At 31.6% G+C, this 17,038-nt stretch overlaps 1 protein-coding gene across 1 annotated transcript; it reads right to left on the bottom strand.

Annotated features, from left to right (window-relative positions):
- Positions 1–1,087: 1,087 nt before the first annotated feature.
- Positions 1,088–15,794, bottom strand: LOC111045114 (cytochrome b5). The gene is made up of 4 exons (XM_022330420.2): positions 15,433–15,794; positions 9,078–9,206; positions 4,617–4,687; positions 1,088–1,968 (listed from the first exon to the last, which is right to left on the bottom strand). Exons 1-4 carry the CDS (start codon positions 15,541–15,543, stop codon positions 1,887–1,889), a joined length of 393 nt encoding a protein of 130 aa, XP_022186112.1. The 5' UTR covers positions 15,544–15,794; the 3' UTR covers positions 1,088–1,886.
- Positions 15,795–17,038: the final 1,244 nt, after the last annotated feature.

Below are 17,038 nucleotides of genomic sequence, written 5' to 3'. Positions count from 1 at the left end.
AAATTGTTCGTGTCGGATCCTTATATTGTAAGGACCTTAAGTTCCTAATTTCAAGTCATTCCGTTAATTGGGAGATGAGATATCGTGTAAACAGACGCATATACACTCATACACACACACACACACACACAGACACACTTATACAAACCAATACTCAAAAACCTCTTTTTTGGATTCAGGGGACCTTGAAACGTATAGAAATTGAGGTACCTTAATTTTTTTCGAAAAGCAATACTTTCCTTACCTATGGCAATAGGGCAAGGAAAGTAAAAATGTATTTCTACTCGAAGAAAGGTTACCATGGTTTCAATCCTAATACAATCACTACCTCCGTAAACAAAGCCGTAGTGCATTCGTGTGACGTTAGCACAGGTAGGCTGTATCAGCTAGTGTTTTATTGGTGTAGGAGCCTGTGCTGACGTCACACGAATGCACTCTGGCTTTGTTTATGGAGGTAGTGATACAATCCACTTAAAACACAATGCATAAATAAATTGTATTCAGCAATGTACCTAGAATCAAGCACAACAATGAAATACGCCAATTATTCAATGAACCAAACATAGTGGGTGAGATTAAAAGCAGAAGGTTACGGTGGACGGGACACATTCTGAGTAAAGAAGAAAGCACTCTGACAAACAGTGTACTGAGGAATAATCCTATAGAAGGAGACCAGCTGGAAGGCCAAAAACTAGATGGTGGGACCAGTTCCGGAAAGATATGAGGAGGATGGGCCTAAAAGAGGAGGACGCGGGTGACCGAAACTTCTGGAGAGGCTTAGTTGATGAGGCCAAGTACCGACTGGGCAACGAGTGGCCACCACAGTAAGTAAGTAAGTAATGTACCTAGAATAAATTTTCTAGGTACCTTGGTACCTTACGTTGATTTTTACTTTACATTTATGAGAACTATGTAAGTTTCTTTAATATTTCTGAGTGAATAAAAATCAACAATAAATAGGATTAATTTCATGGGAACGTGACTGAAAAACCGACACGTGAATTATTTTTATAAGACATTTATTCCAGTTAATAACTGTAGTTTATATTACATAACAATATTACAATATTGTTTAATTAATTTATCTCCACGGCCATATAATGTACCTATTATTCATTGGGAATTAGGGTATTCTAATACTTTCTATAATTTTTAAGGTTGCGTGTATCAACAGGATAGCTTTCTTAAAGCCTAAATGATGTCTTGAATAAAACATTTTAAAATGTTTTACCACTTTTCTTGAATCATTTTAATTGCAAATTATTGGCAGCAATAAACCAGTTATAAATATCATTTTTTGATACAATAATTTTCTTCGTGATGACAATAATATATCAATTACTTGAAACCAACATTCTCCTCATAAAGAAAATGTTTCAAAATTGAAATTGAATCATTATAATATTAATATAGATTTTGCTGTTTCAAGACAGAAACATTTTGAAAACATCAAATCTCAATAACTGTTTCAAAGAATCCTCGCATTTATTGTCAATTATCAAAAGATACAATTGTTGGAAAACGTAACTTGAAGGGTATTCCAATACTTGAATACAATATCGGTTTATAATAGAGGTTTCACAATACTAACAATGGATCAGGATTTTGTCAATATTCTTACTATCCATTAAAGTGTGTATAAATAGTGTATATTATGAGGACATTATGCCCTTGATTGTGCTAGTTAAGTTAGGAGGTACACACAATCGAAATTTTATAAGTATGTTTCACATTCATATAACATCGATATTTAAATACTAGAATAATTTCACATTAGTAGTATTCTCGGAGATATCTTCTAGCTTCCACCAGTTGCTATCTCAGTCCGTATTGGTCATAGGAATTTGTTTCATCCGTTGTGTTCAGAGCTATTTCTCACTGGTTGTTTAGTGGTTGATGAAGAAGAATCTGTAGACGATCGTAGCCACGATACCAAACGCCACTGGGTAAAGCCACGACTTCCAAGAGCTGTCAAAACAAAATTAAACAGATTAAAACATAAAGAACTAGAAAAACATATTATATATATATATATAGATATATATATATATATATATATAGATATATATATATATATATATATATATAAAGACTATACATCAACAGTAGTCTACTAAAATCAAACGAAAATTCCGAAAAAGAAATATGATGCTTTAAACATTTTATAAGATTCAAAATCTTTCTAAAACTGCCTCAGAGTCCCCTGATCAATTTGAATACTTTATGCGAATCAGGTTTAACGGGTTTGTAGATATTTCTTACCTAATATTGCGTTGTTGCAAAGTTTCATAAGTAGCAAACATTATGTATTAAGCATATTTACTGGATTCTTCTGCTCTTTGTTTGTATTATTTCAAATAAATTGTGAAACATAAAATAATATGCTTAGAACAATAAAAACTCAATGAAAGCACTTTATTATATCAACTGTTCGATCAACATCAGTAGTTATATCACTTGAAAGAAATACAAGCACCTAAGGATATGGTTAGTTATTGCTGAAATTGATATACTCAAAACATTGCAGAAAAATATTTTAATATAGCTGAAATAGACTTACTGTTTTTCAATAGAATAGTTTGCCTTTTTTGTTATTATGCTAATATTAAGATCTGACCCGTTAGAAGGGATTGTGGAAAATATTCAGATTAATTTTTGTTTGGTATTAGGATTCAAAATTTAAGTGTCAAGATTTTTTCCTTCGAGAGAATTCTTCGCCGATTTAAGTAACATTTCAATGGATATTTTCTTTGAAGTTAGTATTGTTTATGAATTATGAGAATTAATAATTAAAAATGAATCAATTCATACTGAACAATAATTATTAATAAAGGTACAATGAAAACGCATAACAACCATCATCCTCTACACACGAAACGACATTAGTTCAAACAGCCTTTGTGAAGGTCATCCAGCCAAATAATTACTGCCCTGTTCCTCTACCAGAATCAACCGTAGGCCAACTACGTTGTACGGAACAGAGAAAGGAATAGATTAAGAGAGAGATGGGTGTATAGGAAGAGAGAACTCAATCATTTAATTGACTACTGGGGAAGACTCAACTAAGTATTCAACTAATATTAATTTAATTAACTATAATTAATCAGTATAATTAAATTCATACAAACAATCCAAAATATTTGAGTTTCTTAATTTAATTTTCCTTGTAACTTGTGCTTTCAATAAAGTAAAGCGTCAGTAGAATGTCTGAATTGATATTGGACAAAAAATACACGTAGTCTTATTTATATATTTTGTTAATGTGCAAAAAATTCAATGAAAAAATTATTATTGTCCACGATAAATAGTCTCAAAAATTAAATTTACTGTTGCAGCAACAATTCAGATTCACTTGAAAAATTCTATTCGTACTAGGATATCATTTGCAAACAAGTAATTTGCTATAACCATTCAACATCAACTCTTCAATCTTAAAAATAGTACAAAATCGAGCTCATTGATCAAGTAATTTTTACCGCTTTCTGCACTGTTCAATTTGATCGCACAATGGAACTTTATCTTAACAATGTCAAGGCTGAGTCAAGTATCTCGAGAATAGTGAACATGACAATTGAGATAACGAACAGATGAATGTGCAATTAAAAATTGGAATTTTATTTAATTGAAATCTAGTACCATTCTGATATTACTACATTGTAGTCGTGGTTAGATAAAATAAGTTTTGTTTTACTCGCATTTGATCAAAATCTTCAATGAATAATTACAGCTATGCCCATATAATAATATTAACAAGAAATACTTGTTTTCAAGAACAGGTGTACAAAAATCTGTAGAAGATTACAAAAAGTTATTTTGAAGCGTATTATAAAATACATAAATAATGTTCGTTAATTCCATTTTAAATTTAACAATGTTTGAGTAAAATACTGAACACCTGGTTCTTTAGCAGATTCCAAATAAAAGCAACATTTTTAACAAAACTAAAATGTCTACACTCATCTTGAAAATAATAATATTTCAAATATCCGTGACTAATAACAAATATATTTCGTTATCTTCATTACTGCATCAATCGTAGGTGGAATCTTCCAACTCATTTCCTTTTGTAACAAAAATAGCCACTTAATAAACGGGAGGGGGGAAATTTGTTATCTCCAGCCTGTTGCAATCTTGGAGCTTTACATACAAGCTCAAGCGCCATAGAAGTTATCACTACAGTGGCATCATTATAGTAGAAAGATAATGTAAAATGTGTAAACAGACATCATGATGTGTTTTTAATTTAGGTGCAGCGTCATTATATCTCAGAAATGAACCAATATTATGAAACTTTAGATGATAAGTAAGAATCGCTATACCTATAGCCTGTAGGCCTATACTTGTTTCTCAGTACAATAAACTCAACCAGTTGCATAAATAATCAGGAACTTGTAGTTTCGACACCGATTATTAAGCCACCAATATCAACTAGAGAATTTAATATGATTATTTTTGTTGATGTTAAGATTAGATGTTAACATTAGAAAAATTCTGTATTAGATTAACTACAAAAGGACATTTTACAAATAAATTTATTGAATTGTAATGTAAGAAATTTAAATTCAAGTTTTAGAGTATTTTCATGCATTTAACTTGAGCAAAAAATGAATATTGACCTCTCGCTGGTCTCGTTATCAGATGTCCAAGTCTTTGGAGTCGACTTGTCTTCTTCTTGAAACCTATCCTCCTGAAAAACATTAATAACACTCAATTAAATTCAGTCAAAATATCATATTCACTTTTACTACTATCAAAAAGCTTGAGACACAAGAAACAATACGATAAGAATGTATTTTTTTCAACTAGTCATGAAGTTCTTCTATTCGTGAGATCAAGGAATAATGCAATAGTTTTGAGAATTTTTTTTGGAAATTTAGCCTGAATACATGAATATGAAATTGATTTATAATTATTAAATACATGCGCTTTTTACTTTAGTAATATTTGAAATTACACTGAGTGTGTAATTGAAGAATGTTAAGTGACACATAACCTAGATACATTTGGACTGTTGTATAAATTAGAATTGGAACCGTTTTGGGCTTTAAGCCTGTGGTACTTTTCTGTAAGTTGTGCAATTCTCATTGATTAAATAAATAAATATTTACTATTTAGCCTACAGTATTTTCAAATAACTCGTCACCCAAGGGTCACGTCACATCTAATTATGCAATGCCATTTCAATCTTGAAATGAATAATTTACATTGATTTTAATTATGTGGAAAGTGTACAATGGACAGCATTATTTCAAGCCATCACTATGTTCCACTTTTGTAATTCTGAAGACAGTACTAGTCATTTACTGGCTCGAATATCTTAACCTTTGAACTAACTATCTTTCCAACGTGCATGAGTCTTATCGCAACTACTTATGAATACATTTGTACGTTGTGGCATCCTTCTGTTCCTACAGTTCATAGTTGGAATTCTAGTTTTACTCTATTGTGATATAGTTTCAACATAATTGTCAATCTGTAGGGTTCTCTGAACTTTACTGTTCAGTGAACCCATCATGATTTTATTTCTGGTCTGACGAATAATGAAAGACTAAAGTATATAAAGCTACTGTATTCTATATATACAATTTTAAATTAACATGACTATTGAAACATATTAATGCTTCAATAATTTATTAAATCATAAATTATTTACTCAATAGTAAAAAGGAACAGATATTGAGTGCATAACTGATCTCCTCACTAATTTTAATTGAGTTATTTATGCGAATGGAAGTTATGTCACTACACTCGAATTAATGAAACTCTGAATTAATGTACTGTATTAAATTAGAAAGGCGTAGTTTCTTATGTCGTTTTAATACACCAGTTTAATCATTTAAAGTATAATTCAACTCTTTTAAAAAAGATCCATGTAAAAACAAAATTATTATAGTATCAATTGGTGGAAAATGATTGGTTTGAATATTGAAATACTGTATTAGATTTGTATCAATCAACTATATATATTTATTTATTTATTTATACATTGAAACATACACTATTATTCTCAATTATGAATAATTATTGTGAAAGGAACAACAGGCTCAAAGCCCAAGACTGTTTCTTCCCTAAATTTAGATAGAAATTTTCCAAAAATAGGTTATGTTTACACTTTATGAATTTTGTCCAATTTTGAGTCCAAAATATATATAAACTAGGAATTTAAAATTTATATATCAATTATATACACTTATTTGAGTGGGTCAATATTTTTGTAAATTTACAACATTGACAAGTCTTTCAATACACAAAAATTATCTACAGAATTTGTTCAATTTTAAAATCTATTCTGCCGTTTTCCGTGGAGAAGAAAAAACAAGCTCTGCAGTACAGTATTGTAATTTGGTTGATGATTTTTTCTGTTTTCCTTGTCAAAACTCAATGACCTCATTCTCTAGGAATGAACAAAAATTCGCTGACGGATAATAGACTAGTTCAAAACTGTCTAATATGAAAAATAAATTGAAGGTTCCTTCTTTCTAATGAATGAATAAATTAACTCAAATTATCAAGAATATACTTATATCAATGACTATTACAAAACAATTGTTATTGATAAATGAAGACCCATCAACAAAAATAAATATTTAAAATATTCTACTAACGATAAGATTTAAAAAAAATCATTCACATATATTGAAAAGTAAAGTTTCCGGTTCAATAAACAATTAAAATGAATTTTAAACGTCACTTTTATTCATAAATAACAATTAAAAGCGTTACTTCTACATCAGTTCTAATTTCACTAACTTCCTTTATTTAAAAAAAACTAAATAAGTTTTTGAATCATTTAAATCCAGTTCAACGCATCTGCATAATGAATAATTATCAGATTCCATAATAAACGTTTAGTTAGATAATTGAAGCTATCCATGTGCACATTTAACTAAGCATTGAAATAGGATAATACGGAATGAGCCATCCAAGGTAAACTACACAAGAATTTCAAGGTTGCCAAATACGTATTTGAAAGACGTTTTCTATGAATGATAACTTACTACTCGTCCATAACAAAACGCTAATTGGAAGGCTGTTTTATCAACCTTCGAAATTAAGTGGAATCTGGTTTATCAACAGTTAGCACGCAAGTCAAATTTCAATATTTCAGTGATGATAATATTCTTGTTGGATCTTGGATATAGACTGCCTAATCATGGAGAGACCCTTGCAAGTTATTATGCCTTGGTTTTTAAAAGATAGGTATTGTCTGATAATATCAATATCATAAGTTGACTGGAATCAGACTTCAAGAACTGATGTTTTGATAACATAATAAATCCTAATGGTTTTTGAAATTGTCTGATTTGATGACTACAAACACAGAAGAAGTAGAAGAGGAGTATTAAGATGAGAGGAAGAAAAAATACAATAAGATAAATGGAAGAGGAATCGAAAAAGAAAGAAAAGAAACCATAAATAGAACATATAGAAATGGAATAGGAGCAAGAGAAGAAGTTGATATAAATTTACATAATAATTGGAAGGGAGAGAAGATACTACATGACAAAAAAGAGGAAGAAGCAGGAGAAGAATGTACTATAAAACAAGAGGAATAGGAAGAAGAAGAGGAGGAAGACGGTGAAGATACAATAATAAACGAAGAAGAAAAGGAGGAGGAGGAGAAGAAAGAAGGAAAGGATACAATAATAGAATATAATGACTTTTTATTTATAGAAGCATTAGAAAAAGTTACTATAAAACAAATGGAAGAGGAATAGAAAGAAGAAAATACAATAATGTAATATTGTAATGTAAATAAATAAATATAATAGACGAAGAAGAGAAGGAGGAGGAGAAAGAAGAAGAACGAGAAGATAAAATAAGACAAGTAGAAGAATAAAAAAGGGAGAAGGAGAAGAAGAATAATAATACATGAAGGAGTATATGAGTACGGTATAAGAAAGAATGAGAAAATACGACTAGATTCACGTTTTAGGTAACTAAAAACATTCTATCTAAACTCGATATCTGACAAAGGAAAACTGCTAAATATGTTTATGATTGAACTAACTTATGATTGAATTCGGTGCAGTCCCCCAAGGCTGCACATCCAAGTAAGCATCAAAATAGAATGGTGATCATCTAACAGAATGGTGATTAACTACAGAATCATCCATTGTGGATCTACTAGTAGAATTAAAATGCGTAACATAGTACCTACAGTAATATATAATTGGACGAATCTGGGTTCTACAGAGTCATACAAACAATAAAGGAAGACCGAGCAAATCAATATCTGATTCAACATGTGAAATTACCTTAAATTTGGTGAGATTTGCTGCAATTCTTACCAACAATAATAGTACATATAATATACTGGGTGATTATAAAAGGACTTTACAACTTTGAAAGCACATAAATATTTAAGCTATTGAAATTACAGAATTGAGAAAGGTGTCATTTTGTTACAAAACACTTCAAGTTTAAGGTGTGGGTGTTATTTTGGTTCAATGTGACAGCTGTTGGAAATGCGACATCCCACCGATAATCGATTTCTTACCCACTCTTACCGGCATATCAGGCGTAAATTTTGCAACCGCAGCGATCCAAATGTGATACGATTTCGGAGGTCATTAAGATTGTCTGGTAGAGGCGGAACATAAACCTTATCCTTAATGAAACCCCACAAGAAGAAATTCATCGATGTTAAATCCGGTGAGCTAAATGGCCATGCAACTGGCCCTGCATCCAGCAAAGTTGAAAGCAATTGCCTGGAAAATTCCGAAATTCTCCGTGGAAATGAGCTAAGATGAACAAGTGCACTTTTACTTTCAGCATGACGGTACACCAGCTCATTTCCATGGAGAAGTTTGGGATTTTCTAGACATAAGAAAATTAGCTGGTACGAGTGTGGCAAGAAATCGATTATCGGTGGGATGTCGCATTTCCAACAGCTGTCACATTGAACCAAAATAACACCCACACCTTAAACTTGAAGTGTTTTGTAACAAAATGAAACCTTTCTCAATTCTGTAAGTAATTTCAGTGAATAATTTATGTGCTTTCAAAGTTATAAAGTCCTTTATAATCACCCTTTATAATCGATGAATTGAATGATTGAATAGTATAGTACACACCTCGACTAGTTCTCCAATTTTGTATTTGGCCATCATTTCGCGGGCGTCTGTCGAGTGGCCGACATCCTCGAACGCCTCTGTGCCATCCTTGCCAATCTGCTCCAGCAGCACCTCCTCACCACCAGGGTGCTGCAATGAATTCAACATTTACAGAAAAATCTTACTAAATGGATAAACACATAAATACAACCAAACTCTAGTAACCAATACAGGCTTGAACTGGGAGGGAGAAGGCAATAAGCATCATGGTTGTCAGGTGAACTAATTTATTGTTATGAGTTTACAACCCCTGAAAAAATTGTTATGAGTTTACAACCCCTGAAAAAAATTAATAGAAGAGTTCATGGAGGAAGAGGTTATTAACCTCTACTAATCAACTACAGCCTAATAGTAAAACATGATAAACAACCTATAGTTTGTGTAAAATAAGTTGAGACTTGGCCCTTCATCCGAAGAAATTACAGGGTTGCCAAATCGTGTAAAATAGCAACTTTCTCAAATTTGCAATTCAACGTAAGAATTGGATGTAGAATATCATCCCCGATATTCTAGTAGTACTAAAAAAGCTTCAGGGTTGAAGGATTAAAAGGAAATTTAACTTTTATGACGAAATTGGAAACATCGCGAAGATTTGTTTTTCTTTTGAATAGCACTTAATGCGTAATAATTTGTAATAATTAAAATGCGTCGTAATGCGTAATAATTTTATATCAAATCAACGGGGAGAATGTCTCCTCCTTTTTATTGGTGTCTGGATCATTTTTATCCGACTTATAGTTATTTTTTAATTAATGATTATGTTTGTCAATGTCGAGACATTTCGAGCAGAAAACATGAAATTTTCGACATGCTAGATTTGAGACCCTATACTATCATACAAGTACCACATATTATCCTGAACAGGTGTCAAGTATGCTTCCATGGTGTTTAGTATCGGTAGTACTGTATAATTTTGGTGTTCAATCGTTTATTAATATATTTAAGTCAGCTATAATAGTCCATACAGAATTAGTTCAGATTTGGAGGAATATACGGGAGCCAATGGAGGGAGATCAGCCAATTACAGTGATGAATCGAGTCTTAGAAAGAAGCGCAGTTTTACACGATTTGGCAACCCTGTAATTTCTTCGGATGGAGGGTAAGGTCTCAACTTATTTTACACAAACTATAAAGTCCATACAAAATTAGTTCCGACTTGGAGGGATATGCGGAGCAAAAAAAGTAGGGATATAGCGTCGGCAATGTTACCGTGCTGAAACGGCCAGTGTTCTGTAATCTTTAATCTTCGGTGTTCAACTGCTCATGAAACGCATACGTAGTTTCCCTCTCTGAAAGCACTGAGTCGACCGAGTCTAATCGAAAAATTGGCAACTGCGCTTCTTTCTATGATTCGATTCATCACTGTAATTGGCTGATCTCCCTCCATTTCTCGGCTCCCGCATATTCCTCCAAGTCGGAACTAATTTTGTATGGACTATTATAGCTGGCTTAAATATATTAATAAACGATTGAACACCAAAATTATACAATACTACGGATACCAAACACCATGGAAGCATACATGACACCTGTTCAGGATAATATGTGGTACCTGTATGATAGTATAGGGTCTCAAATCACAGATTTTAAAATGCGTTATTAAAAAATGCTCTATAGTCACAATGGTTTGGAAAATTGCACAGTAATACACAACATAATTCATTATCATTATTAATGGTAAAGTTTCCAGAAGACTGTAAGCAAGGTATTTATTTTTTTCAACTTTCATTTCTGTTAATTCACAATTCAGCTTTCCTTTCCTCACTCCACTTTGTACCAGTACTTTAGTCTCTGGTTAAAAGTTCCCATTTTTCAGTTTTATTCTAAAACTATTTCTATCACAAATAATATCATTTTTGTTTAGCCAGTAGCATGTTAATTCTTTTCAAAACATTATAGTATCCACTATCCACAATTCATTGTTATAACTTGAGTACTAATAATTATTATATAGGCTATCATTATTATAAACAATAATATTGCTACCAACAAGGAATATTCAATATCGGCTTATAATTAATTAGTTACATTAATGAGTGACTATTTATTATTATTCATAGTCTCTAGAGCTTTATTATAATAAAATCTAGTAATACTGAACTATGCTGCCTCTTCATTAGTATGTTAATTCACACACACACATGAGCGAGTATGGATCAAGGACTGAGGTAACAGAAACCGTGAGTGAGAAACTGGTTTCACGAGTCAACTTGACTGATAACCTACAAACGATGAGTATAAGCACTCTCTCACTCGCACGTCAATAGTGAATAGTCTAGTCATGGGACGTCATTCAAGGATCCTTCTGATCTAGTTTACAAGAAAATCGAAAACGTCTCATCGATAGAGTTGAGTCTTTTACAACAGAACTGCAATCTCAAAGAATGGTCAAAAACACTAATATTTGTCATAAATGGAAACAATGGTAAAAAACCTGAAGAATTATTTACATACCCATGACTATATTACATAGAAAGTCTACTCTCAACATTTTTGTAAATTTCAAATTTACTTTTTAACTTCTTTAAATCGGAATAAATAATATTCATTCATGCTCTAGAGCTAGGAACAGAGTTATTTTTGAAAATAATTATTATGAGGTTCCCCAATGCTATATTTATATAGCACCACGTTTTCCATGGCGGATGTTTACTTACCTATATCAGATAGTGAGAATTAACGGTAATGAATTCTGTAAGAATGCGAAATCATGTAGGCTGGATTGATTATAGGCAAAAAGTAACTTTGCAATCTAGGCCAAGAGAAAGCTAACATTTTCATGAATGAAATTGAGACAGAATTATAACTGCATATTAACGTTGAATGATCAATGAATATTCACATTTCCATTAAATTGGAAAAGAGGTAGCATGAGAATAGTACTGGGAATAATAGCAAATTGAATGTACATTCATAAACTGACCTGCTATGTTTATTGTTAAATTATTCACTTAGCTTCATTAATTCTACCCTATCAAGAATCTACATAAGTTAAAATTTGTACACGTTAGAAGAATTAAAACGATTGTCTTTTTTAAGAGAGAGAAAACTGTATAAAATAGTTCTATTTTTACCTTGTCTGCCTTCGCTAATTTCACCGTAAATGTCAATTGAAAAGTTCAATTTTAGTGCAGTCACAGGGTATTGAAAAAGGGCCGTTTCGGGAATTGATTCCCAATCAACGGAATTTAATTAGTATTGGACAACTTGAATAAAAAATGACTTACTAGCCGTAGATATTTCAACAGGTGACCCAAAAACCTCGATATTTTGTTCCTTTTCCAGTTTTTTTTTAATTTCCGCCAAATCCAGCCATCGGACATAAAAATCATACTCCAAAGTCACTGTACGTATCTGTGTACCTCGCTTTTCGGAACTTTTTGAGTGGTCAAAAGTTGACATCTCAGAAAGTATTTAAAATGAGATAATATAAAAAGCTCCCTAAATGGAATAATTGAAAAATTGTTTTATCATTTTTACTTTTTGCGATAAAAGTACCAAAAGTTGAAATTTTTGGGGAGACCATTGCCGAATATTGGAAGCAAGTAAATCCATGAAATTTTGAGGATATATTCTCCAAGATCTATATCATGACAAACCATTATTTGAATTATCAGAATATCAATAGTAGGGAAATCTATTCTATTATTTTGAAAAAATAACCCTACCGTATTCAAGTTCGATTTTATCAAAATCGAATAAATGCTCTTAGAATACATATTCTGAGAAATCAAACATGTCATGAAATTCCTGGACGTCATAATAAGCCCTGGTTATGAGGATACCGGTCACAACTCTCTCAAACACGCTAAGGTCTAACAAACTGCTTCACTCCTGCAGGGAGCCTGTTGAAGTAGCTTAGTGCTGAATTCCTATAGCATACCCGCGATCTCTGGAGGCGCACCCCGGGGACGTCAAACAGCTCTCGATGCCTAGTATTGTGGTGATGCAAATCAGTCCGAGTCAACAAATTTTGTTGATTTTTCTTGACGTGCTTAAGGCAGAGAAGGAGGAAGTAGCTGATTTGGCTACTATTAGAATACCCAGCCTAAAAGAAAATTGGCTTGTAATGAGTCATTATGTTCGCTTGCAACAATGATCCTGGCAGCCCATTTTTACAGCTTCAGTATGTCCACAACCTTGGCTGAATGACCCCATACGAGTAGATCTTAGGAGATATGACAGTGGAAAAGTGCATGACACACCATGACCAGATATGCCTCCGTCACATGCCCCCTCAGCTTCAGCAAACAGGAGAGTTGCACCACTGTCATCCAGGTCGTTGATCATCACGATGAACAGGATTGGCCGCAAAATTGAACCGAGATACAACAAAATATTTCTAATATCATGAATTCTCAAAAATTGAATAAATTTATTTGCTTCCTTTTTCGGCAATGGATCCCCACAAGAATTCAACTTTGGACAGTCAGGTCATATTGCAAAAAGTAAAATGATACAAAAAGTTTTTGAAATTTGTTCCATTTAGGGAGCTTGACTGTATCCAAATTGAAATACTTTCAGAGTTGTCATCAGTCAAAAGTTACCCAAAAGCTTGGTGCACAAGCACAGCCTTAGGATAGTTATCAGTTTTTCTTACAAAAATATCTGGTGACTGGAACTGGATTATATGTGAACTCAGGTTCATTCTTCACTATGTGAATAAGGATGTTAGACCAGATTATTAAATTCTAATACAAAACTTTCTGAATTGTAATTAATAACGATACAGTATCTCCTTCATATTCATTGTTTTTTTTTAATAACTTGATTAATTAAATAAATCGTTTTCTTTTATTTTTTCTCATTAGATTATAAGTCACATGACTACATTGAGGAAGGTTATTCCTCACAATGATTCAACAGATGAATGAGTAGTAACAATTGCAATACGGTATTAAACTAAATCGTTTATCAATTAGAAATGTATTAAAATACAATGAGTAGTGGGAAACTATATTTAAACTGTAGAAAGAGCAAAATTACCCACCGTAACCAATTGCAAATGGATTCAAAGGTCAATTCCAAGGTCTTTTGTCTGAAAGACAATTTGCTTGGATAATCAATATTTGCTCCACGTGATTGTGTTAATAGACACATCACTCAAATGAAAATGGGTAATGTCTATAATTTCTTCCCCCATTGGGGGTTTCAATTCAAGACATTGGGATTAAATTTACTTTTTTATGTATTATTTGTTAGGAGGGTAGAAGTATTTTATTTACCATATTCAGTTGGATTAAAATTATTTAACTAGCTCAATAAATTTGATTGCAAATAGTATCTAGTCAGTTCTTTCTTGTAAGCGTCAAACCACATCCTAAAATCCGGCCTTTAGATATTGTAAAAATTAAATAACAACATATTGTAGCATCAACCTATAGCCCAAAATCTGGTTTGTTTAGAAAATATTGTAAAAATTGAATAGGCTACCTACCAACATAAATTGTACTTTATAAAATTGCTGCAGAAATAATTTTATACTCGCGTGCATCTTTTTGACAGATTTAGAGCAAATTAGACATGAATATCTACGGTTTATTATATCAGCTAACATAGGTTTTAGCTGAAAAAACGTCCTAGCGTAAGCAATAAGAATTTACTTACAAAAATTTAATAGATAGTGCCTATTTCTTTACTTTGATTAGGTTTTGATAGTTTGGAAAGCATTTTCTGGTAAGCTAACAAGTAACTAAGCACATTACTTCAAGTTATTAGTTGGGAGACAAGCGCAAGCGCAAGCGGTCAGTCTTCTCCAAAAATCTTAACCACTCTTTATTGTTTTTTTTTTTTAATGAAACGTAAACCCTAATCACAAATTGAAAAACAAACTAATTCATAATTTAAATACACTATTTATGCAAAAGTAAATCAAATTATCAATATGAGAGATTTTATTCTGAATGTGTTCATTAATTTACTTCTCAAGAGATAATTTCAACCTAAAAGCAGACAAAAATACAAAATTCAATTAAAAGTAGGTCTATGGTGATGAGAATACTATGTTAACTTTGTTTTGTCTATAAATATTGGTAACCTACTAGACTTCTAAAATTATTGCTCCATTGGTAAATATTGTGCTTATTCATGGTACATGCATGAAATAATGGATTGTAAAAAAATTTAATTATATAAATAAAAATTATAATAGCTAAAATTTATTCCAAAACTATTAAAAAGATTCATCAATAGTCAAATTCCACGTCAACTAAAATACTATAGCTAAAGATTGGCAGATTTCAACGTATCTACAGGATACCGAGAACTACTTAATATGTACTATTTACAAAAGATTCATGTAATATTTTATAATTACCTCATTCAGAAATTTGGTAACGTCATATACTGAATTGTGGATTACAATCCAAGGCTTTTTGGGGTCAGCGTGCACTTCTTTGAGACGAAACATTTTTGTTTCTGAAGCCATGTCTATCACTGGGTGAAATTATTGACAACTCAAATAATATTATTAGCACAAGATTTACAACTGAAGTTCTAAAAAACTAGAACTCCAATCAAAACACAAAAATGTTCAACTGCTACAGGTTGTTGAATAAACTATTGTGCAAATGACTGTATCACTCAAATCAACACTTCACACAACCCGAATACAAAAGCACCAGAAGCAGAACTGAAACCGAATAAAATGAAATATGACCAATCAAAATAATCATACCTTCTACAAGGTCATTGCCAACTTAAAGTTAGATGCATCATTAGAACAAATTAGTGATTTTTTCATATTATTCATTACAAAGTAATATTTTTTATTTATTTTTTAATTTTAAAAAATGTCAAAAGTGTAAATTCAAAAGAATATAATCATGAATAAGAAAACATTCGTGATTGAGTGTTTTGTTTCTGCTCAGTTGGCATCTTGCTATCCCGGTAAATTCAAATTACTGTTATGAAAGTGGGAAGTGCGAAATAAATTATCTGAAACCCACATTCCCGATTCAACTTGTCTTTATTACGGTACAAATAATAATATTCTATAATTTTTTCATTTAATGCAATTTTTTGTTTTAAACTCAAAAATAGCTGTTACTAATTTTTAAAAAATGTTTCTTAATTTAATGGAATGAATAAATTTTACATAAATTTATCCTTACACATTCTTAATTTAATGAATAAGTCAAGTCAACCATGTACTGTAACAAAATGTAACTATTTATACAATGAAAAACTTACCTAATTTGAAGACAAGATGCAAAATTCATGCTCATGATACAAGATATAAACATCAAATTGACATACCATATCAACGTCTCTCCACAAGCATGAAGCATTATGACAGCATAGGACTAAGAATCTATAATAAGTTACCTACAGAGATCAAATGTTGTGCTAACATTGTTCATTTCAAGAAATTACTATTTAATTGGCTTGTTGGAAGACCGTTTTATTGTTTGAACGAATTTTTTGATAGTACCTGAATGAATGTATTTTGTGTTCTATATTTTGTTTACTGTGTGACTGTCAATTACCAATGTTGGTTTATGACAATAAAATTTATTTATTTATTTATTTAATCAACCCGGTGCCGGTGGTTCGGACGCCACCTAAAACTGTCACAACCTGTCACCTATGTATTGTTGGTTTAATTTAACTTATTACCTACGTACGAAAATACTAGGGAACAACTCGAAATCCAAAAATATATTGCACTCAGAATCACAGTACTGAGTTTCCAAGTTTCCAAAAAATATTAAAATATTATGGCAATTTAATTTTACATTATCAAACATATTCAACATTATGGAAACTCAGTTAATTTCTCTTATAAAACTTTATTTTTTCTTTCATTCAATAAAAAACAAATATACCTTCACATAAACAGTGGCGCCATTTCAACATTAGCACCAGAAGTTTCATGGTGGGGGGGGCAAAAACCATGAGGTATGAGGGGTTTGAAATACTCC

This window comes from Nilaparvata lugens, chromosome 7 (assembly GCF_014356525.2).
Source record: "Nilaparvata lugens isolate BPH chromosome 7, ASM1435652v1, whole genome shotgun sequence".
In the NCBI taxonomy this organism is placed as follows: domain Eukaryota; kingdom Metazoa; phylum Arthropoda; class Insecta; order Hemiptera; family Delphacidae; genus Nilaparvata; species Nilaparvata lugens.
The sequence above is the reverse complement of the archived record's forward strand: the minus strand, read 5'-3'. Positions and strand labels throughout refer to the sequence as shown.